General features: G+C 50.1%; 2 protein-coding genes and 1 long non-coding RNA gene across 7 annotated transcripts in view; 1 reads left to right on the forward strand and 2 right to left on the reverse strand.

Annotated features, from left to right (window-relative positions):
• Nucleotides 1–7,645, reverse strand: part of LOC118432540 (DDB1- and CUL4-associated factor 11-like) — an 11,589-nt gene extending 3,944 nt beyond the window's left edge. The window contains exon 1 of the mRNA XM_035844160.1: nucleotides 6,962–7,645. Within this exon, the coding sequence (XP_035700053.1) occupies nucleotides 6,962–7,627 (666 nt within the window). The 5' untranslated portion in view covers nucleotides 7,628–7,645. The remainder of the gene's footprint in view (nucleotides 1–6,961) is intronic.
• LOC118432542 lies at nucleotides 586–3,453 on the forward strand. Of its 4 annotated transcripts, XR_004833099.1 has the most exons (3): nucleotides 586–761; nucleotides 1,196–2,859; nucleotides 2,904–3,453. XR_004833099.1 is itself a non-coding variant. In XM_035844162.1 (2 exons), the coding sequence occupies exons 1-2, from the start codon at nucleotides 611–613 to the stop codon at nucleotides 1,570–1,572; spliced, it is 528 nt and encodes a 175-aa protein (XP_035700055.1). In that variant the 5' UTR covers nucleotides 586–610; the 3' UTR covers nucleotides 1,573–3,453. The 4 variants fall into 4 exon arrangements, 1 of the variants encoding a protein (XP_035700055.1); XM_035844162.1 differs by having other exon boundaries at nucleotides 1,196–3,453; XR_004833100.1 differs by lacking the exon at nucleotides 586–761 and adding an exon at nucleotides 792–805 and having other exon boundaries at nucleotides 1,196–3,453.
• On the reverse strand, nucleotides 1,754–4,101 carry LOC118432544. 2 transcript variants are annotated; one of them, XR_004833103.1, is made up of 2 exons: nucleotides 3,838–4,101; nucleotides 1,754–3,693 (listed from the first exon to the last, which is right to left on the reverse strand). It is a non-coding gene; the product is annotated as an uncharacterized LOC118432544 (long non-coding RNA). The 2 variants fall into 2 exon arrangements; XR_004833102.1 differs by having other exon boundaries at nucleotides 3,742–4,100.
• Nucleotides 7,646–7,651: the final 6 nt, after the last annotated feature.

Genomic DNA, 7,651 nt, shown 5'->3' on the forward strand with positions numbered 1-7,651 from the left:
GTGCGTATGTGTGTGTATGTGTGTGTGTTCACCATGTTTGTGTTTCCCCAGGGACTACATGGACCGGCTGCTGGATGAGAGTGAGAGCCAGGCCTTGTGTGCGTGTGTGTATGTGCGTGCGTGCGTGCGTGTGTATGTGCGTATGTGTGCATGTATACATGTGTGTGTATATGTGTGTGTGTTCACCATGCGTGTATGTTTCCCCAGGGACTACATGGACCGGCTGCTGGATGAGAGCGAGAGCCAGGCCTTGTGTGAGTGTGTGTGTGTGCGTGCGTGTGAGTGTGTATGTATGTGTGTGTGCGTGTGTGTGTGCGTGCATGTGTGCGTGTGTGTATGTGTGATTCTGTGTGTGTGTGTGTATGTATGTGCTTGTGTGTTCACCATGCGTGTATGTTTCCCCAGGGACTACATGGACCGGCTGCTGGATGAGAGCGAGAGCCAGGCCTTGTGTGTGTGTGTGTGTGTGCGTGTATGTGTGTGTGCGTGTGTGTGTGTGTGTGTGCGTGTGTGTGTGTATGTGTGTGTGCGTGCGTGCGTGTGTGTGTGTATGTGCGCGTGCGTGTGTATGTGTGTGAGTTCACCATGTTTGTGTTTCCCCAGGGACTACATGGACCGGCTGCTGGATGAGAGTGAGAGCCAGTCCTCCTCCCGAGCCTCCAGCCCAAACTTCAGCTCCAGCCTGAAGCACAAACATCTGATCAGCAGCATGGGCTCCAGCAGCTCGGGTTACATCCCCTCACTCGCCGACTTTAACACAGGTAAGGCTCGGGTTACATCCCATCACTCGCTGACTTTAACACAGGTAAGGCTCGGGTTACATCCCATCACTCGCTGACTTTAACACAGGTAAGGCTCGGGTTACATCCCCTCACTCGCCGACTTTAACACAGGTAAGGCTCTGGTTACATCCCCTCACTCGCTGACTTTAACACAGGTAAGGCTCGGGTTACATCCCCTCACTCGCTGACTTAAATAAAGTTAAGGCTCAGGTTACACTCGGTCCCTTTCTAACTTTATGAGAGTTTAGGCTCGGGTTACAGGCCTTTCTGCAGTTTTCTGTGTTTATGCCTGTTTGTGTGTCTAACATGTGTTTATGCCTGTTTGTGTGTCTAACATGTGTTTATGCCTGTTTGTGTGTCTAACATGTGTTTATGCCTGTTTGTGTGTCTAACATGGTGTGGTTATCTTGCAGGCACTCCAACAATCCCTGTCATCGACCCCAACCTAGCGACCTCCAGTGCAGGTGGATTTGACCTTGACGGCCTGGGAATCCAGGCTCTCAGCTCCCTGCTTAACAACGACCTTGGGGGAAATGACCTTCTGGACGGACAGCCACTGAAGAAGTTCAAGTCCGACCCGGAGGCAAGCGGGGGTTTGCACAGCTCTCGTGCTAACCACATATTTGATGGTGGGGAGGGGGGCGGTAAGCAAGGTCACGAGGTGACCTTCACAGGGATCGGCACGGCTGCCATGGCGACCATCTCGTCGGGCGGGCTGCACACGGAGAGCCTGCTGATGACGAGTGCTCTGCGGCCGGGCGCGGCCAGCGTGGAGTCCTGCAGTCAGTAATGTTAGCTGGGGGGGAGGGGGGCAACACGTTACCTCGCGGGCAGCCGAGATGTACATATGTGAATAACGGCTTCCCAGTCAAGTGTTACAGGAGGGAGGACAAAAGGCCAGGATCCAACGCTTCAAATATTCACATACTCATGGAACCAACGCTTCAAACATCCATACACTCTTTTTTTGAAATTTTGGGCTCCGCTAAGTTCTCAGAAAACAGCTGAACTTTCCAAATTCTCATCTGTAGGTTTGTGCAATCATGACTCTTGCCACGTATTTTGCTACACTGTTTGCTAAAACTGGTAACATGAAGTGACAAAATGTAGGTACAACTGGCAACATGCAGAAAGTTCACCTGTATGACATGGCAAGGAAAACTTTGGAGAATTTGCAGAAAATATGCTGTTATACAAGGGCACAGCCTCCAGTACCCGTAGCCTGTTCTCAAGTTTCATTTTTCTTCTAAAGCTGTTTTCAAAACAACTTAGTTGTCCTTTTTCTAAAACCTAAGCTTTTGGTATTTAAAGACCTGTCCTTTCACAGATTATGGAATTACTTTAGAAATTCGGTAATTGTTGAATGGAAACAAAACCTTTCTGCCCATGAGCGGAGCTGTGAAGCCATCGTTCTGGCATAATTCTGTGCTTTGTTCTGGAGTGGGAGGGTAGTCTGACTGTTACCCACCAACCTGCAAGGAAATGTTCTGGCCAAGGTAAATTAAACTTACATGCAAAAATAATGAAGAAACAAATTAATTTGTGTGTAGATGGGATAAGATGCATGAAGGGATTCAGATTTCTTTAAGTGTTTATGTCTACAATTGTTTTGTATTTCATATTTTGTACTAGTTTGCCAGCATATTGTTGACTGCATATACTTGTGTTTCTGCAATGGGCTTTAGCTGGTCCTCCCTAGGTTTTAGCACATGTACAAGGATGTGAATTGTAGGAAGCTAGGCTGTTTTTTTCACCTAAACTTGTTTCTGTGACAGGAATTTGTTATTTAAAATGAAGCAGATGAAAATTATGGAAAATATGCAAAAAGAGAAGACCTTTATTTTAGTAACTGTACATAGATGAGAATGTGGAAGAGGTCTGATGGAGGAAACCAAAAATCTGATGTGTACATTTTACTGTAGCTCCTGTAGAGACTAGTCTGCAGTTTCTTACTGAAACATCACTACAATGTAGTTGTAAATGCTGATGGTGCTGATCATGAACTTATGCCAAGGTAGATACTTGTGTGAAACCACCAACCAAGGACAGGTTAAAGGTCAACTAAGGGCAGGTAAAGGTGAACTAAGGACAGGTTAAAGGTGAACTAAGGACAGCTTAAAGGTGAACTAAGGACAGGTTAAAGGTGAACTAAGGACAGGTTAAAGGTGACCTAAGGACCAAGTGTGCAGAACCCAAGAAGTAAAGTACCACACACTGTGGAGAAGGCTTGTACTGTTCATATTTTACGCAACAGTTTCCACACCTCACCCACTGGGGTGCTGGGACCAACTTCCGTTCTGGAGGTGCTAAAATTGTATGTGAAGTAAAGCTAAAAGTGCCTACTGACTGTAAGAAATGGTAACTTCCACTGACTGTAAGAAATGGTAACTTCCAAGTGAATGCTATGAGGATTCATATGGCAGGAAAGTACCCAGATGTTCACCTGGCCGTGATACTTCAGCACACCTGTCTGATGTTCACCTGGCCGTGATACTTCAGCACACCTGTCTGATGTTCACCTGGCCGTGATACTTCAGCACACCTGTCTGATGTTCACCTTTACCTGCCCTGAACCAGGTTAGACAGCAGCACTGATGCGTCTGGTTTGGTCACGATAACCTGTCCGCTAGGCGTAGCCAAGTCTCATAATGAAATGGTACTTTGTGCAAAATTAAAAAAAAAAGAAACTAGCTTTTACCTGGATAAGGCAGATTAAATGGAAAGTAGCCTCATAGCCATGTTTGTACAGTCTCACCTGCAGTCAACTTTCTATTCTCAACTCAGAAATGAGGAACTGTAGCAACACGACCTACAGTGCTACACTGTAGCAGCTGAATAGGAACTGTAGACACAGGACCTACAGTGCTACATTGTAGCAGCTGAACAGGAACTGTAGCCACAGGACCTATAGCTATAGTGCTACATTGTAGCAGCTGAACAGGAACTGTAGCCACAGGACCTATAGTGCTACATTGTAGCAGCTGAACAGGAACTGTAGCCACAGGACCTATAGTGCTACATTGTAGCAGCTGAACAGGAACTGTAGCCACAGGACCTATAGTGCTACATTGTAGCAGCTGAACAGGAACTGTAGCCACAGGACCTACAGTGCTACATTGTAGCAGCTGGACAGGATCTGTAGCCACAGGACCTAGTGCCACTCTTAGCAGTTGGACTGGGACTGTAGCATACAGGACCTACAGTGCAACATTGTAGCAGTTGGAAAGGAACTGTAGCATACAGGAGCAAAGGAGGGAGTTTACCTCATGTCAAATAAAATGGCCTTAAACAGGCACCACTTGAGAAACGTCTAGCAGTGAATCTGTGCTTGTATGGCTGGATGTGAACTTGTGCTTGTACGTCTAGCCGTGAATCTTTGCTTGTAAGTCTAGCCTTGAATGCGTGTTTGTATGTCTGGCCGTGAATGTGTGCTTGTATGTTTGGCCGTGAACTTGTGCTTGTAAGTCTAGCCTTGAATCTTTGCTTGTAAGTAGGGCTGGGTATCGGTACAGCGTACCGGTACAAAACCGGTTTTTCTTATTGGACCGGTCCAGAAAAACCGGACCTGAAAAAACTAGGTGGACCGGATGTTGGACCGATTAGAAAATTAACATATTATTTGATCAGGCATTCACACGTTCAGGCGCTTGCAGTTGGAAGAAAATGACAAGAGTGAAGTTGAGTAGAGTTTATAGTAATTTCTACCAAGGTTTACAGTCAATCGTACAGGTGCAGTTAGCGTTGTAGGATTTTAAAACGCCAGTGTAAGTCTAATACTCCACCAAACAGATTTCTTTGTAGTGAAATGGACCATTGATATGAGTCATAATGAATCAGGTCCAGGTTCAGGTCCGGACCTGGACCTGATCCTCTGGACCTGAACCGGACCTGGACCTGAATTTTCTGTACCGGTACCCAGCCCTACTTGTAAGTCTAGCCTTGAATGTGTGCTTGTATGTTTGGCCGTGAATGTGTGCTTGTATGTCTGGCCGTGAATGTATGCTTGTATGTTTGGCCGTGAACTTGTGCTTGTACGTCTAGCCGTGAATCTTTGCTTGTAAGTCTAGCCTTGTAGCGTAGAACGGGTTGACTCGCAGAACGGGTTGACTCGCAGAATGTATCACCAAGACGCACCAGCACTACTGAACAACCTTCTACCCGAGCCCTACGTACACCGCCGTGAAACACGCCTGTCAACATCCCAACACAGTGCAGCCCTAGAACCTGTCCAGTCAACCTCCTGTCACAAAAGAACTTTTCTCCCAGCCACAGTTAAGCTATGGAACTGTCACAAGACATTGTAAATATCAGAGACTTGAAGAACTTTAAACGAATAGTTAATGCCCACCTCACCGATATTCGCCAGCGTGATGCATTGTAAATGTCAGCACAGCTGCTAAAGATGAGGTGTGGTCACAGCATAGATAAAATAAAAAATAAAAAAAAGAACGGGTTGACTCGCAGAACGGGTTGACTCGCAGAACGGGTTGACTCGTAGAACGGGTTGTTTGTAATGTCTAGCCGTGTATGTGTGCCTGTACGTCTAGCCGTGAACCTGTGTCTGTACGTCTAGCCGTAAATGTGTGCCTGTACGTCTAGCCGTGAACCTATGCCTGTACGTCTAGCCGTAAATATGTGCCTGTACGTCTAGCCGTAAATGTGTGCCTGTACGTCTAGCTGTGAATCTGAAGGCATGTGAGAAGGGTGGTATCTGCAGATCTGAAGGTCAAGTTTGAAAAGCGGATTCATAGCATCAAATGGCTAAATGAATACCAGCTCGTGTGTTTGTTTAGATTTTATGAAGAATAAACGCCATGACACAGTATACAACAAACGAGATCATATAAACAGCAGATTTTTACTCAGCATCAAGTCCCACGCACCATCTGTACAAAACATGGCAACCTTACATCACAGACAGACTGCTTGTAAATAGACCCTTCACTTCAACTTAGACGAAGACTGTACTGATGCTTGTTTGCAACAGTTTATGATGGTCTCAATAAGGTTCCTTCTCGATCCACTAACTCTCTTATCTCCTATGTAAAGGTAACATCAAGCCTTTATCCTACACACAGCACGACAGTTCCTATTAGAATGGCACCAGCAGAGTATATACACTCCTTAGACAACGGAGCCTCAGATCAGAAGTTAGTATCTCTCTTTCAACCTCCTCGGCATCGCCCACAGCTCCAGACTTCCATGAGCAGGCTGGTGTAAACAATGCCTGCAGTGGCAGTTCCGTGTGGTTTGGTTTACTGTACTTGAATAGGCATCTCCGAAATTGTCCGTTTTTTTACACATGACGTCAATGCGCGTCGCCCCTAGTGATGACGTCAGTGCGCGTCGCCCCTAGTGATGAGCGACGGTAAGGCATCGGCGAACTTCTCGTCGTCGTCCGTGCCGCACTCCCAGCGGCACACGGTGCAGTCCCAGGACACGCTGAGCATGCGCGGCGAGTACGGGTGCCACGACACATCCCGCACACACGACCTGTGACCTTTCAGCCTGGCCGCGACCTCCCCCGTCAGCACGTCGTACACAAAGATGTCGCCGTTGGCGCTGCCGGTGTAGATGAACCGCTGGCCGGTGGTGAAGTCTGGCGAGAAGTAGCACCTGATCAGGGTCCGCAGCACCACGTGACCTGCGTACGTCACGACCGCGGTGTCGCCAGGCAGCCGCGGGGCCGTGACGCGGTCGGACGGCGTCCTCTGCCAGCGGTAGTCCCAGCGGTGCATGGACCGCAGCTTGCTGATGGAGGGCTTGACGGTGGCGGCGGGCGAGAGCTTGCGGATGTCCCAGAGTTTGATGGTCTGGTCCTTGGAATTGGAGATGAGGAAGCGGTTGTCGCCGCGGGAGTGGATGTGAGTGATGCCGTCGAAGTGGCCCAGCAGGATGCCGACTTCCCGCGGGTTCTCCTCGCTCAGCATCCGGCGGTCCCACACCTTCAGCAGCCCGTCATCTCCCCCGGAGAACAGGATCTGCGACGACGCGTCCGCAAACGTCACGGCGTTGGCGTCGTTACTGTGGCTGTGGATGCAGAGCGTCCGCTCCTGCCGACGCCGATCAAACACGTAAAGGCACCCGTCGTTCGCCGCGCCCATGATCTCGCTGTCGTCGTGCGAAAAGGTGAGGGAGAAGACGCAGGAGGCGAAGCCGTCGTGAGAGAACGGCAGCTGGTGCACGCTGCCCTCCTTCTTCAGCACCTCGCACACGTAGATGCTGTCCGACCAGCCGGAGTACACCACGTAGCGCCCGTCCGAGCTCAGCGCCGTGTCCAGGATGCTCCACTCGATGTTCGGCGCCTGGATCGTCCTCTTCAGGCGGAAGCTGCCGCGGCGCGTGTCGTACACGCGGATCCGCTGGTCCTGGCAGGCGGTGAGGAAGACGTTCCCGTCCCGCGAGTACTGCCCGCAGAACGCCTTGAAGCCGTACTTGGCTTGGAGGTTGGGGACATTGGGGATGAACCTGGAGCCGATGGAGGCCCGGTGTCCCGGGGAGAAGCCGGGGTTCCGCTGACACAGGCCGTGCTCCCGCCGCGACACCAGCTGTGGGACCGTCCTGCCCGTGACGTCGCCGTACCTGTGCCCGACTCGCCCCAGCCTGCGCAGCGCCACCTGCCGGAAGCCGCTGTCCTGCAGCCGGGACGTGTCGCAAACCTTCGGCCGCAGCGACAGCCCAGCCTCCTCCAGGAAACTGGCCCAGTCCAAGTTGCCGGGATCCTCCAGGTCAAACTCACTCACGTCTGAGCCGGAAGCCGATTCGAACTCGGAGCTCCAGTCTCCCCCGTCTATCACGTCAAAACCCCAGTCGGGATCGTCCTGCTCGTCCTGCTCACCTGACATGGCGGGCGTCTTCCCACAACCAGC

The sequence above is a fragment of the Branchiostoma floridae genome, chromosome 15, assembly GCF_000003815.2.
Source record: "Branchiostoma floridae strain S238N-H82 chromosome 15, Bfl_VNyyK, whole genome shotgun sequence".
Taxonomy (NCBI): Eukaryota; Metazoa; Chordata; class Leptocardii; order Amphioxiformes; family Branchiostomatidae; genus Branchiostoma; species Branchiostoma floridae.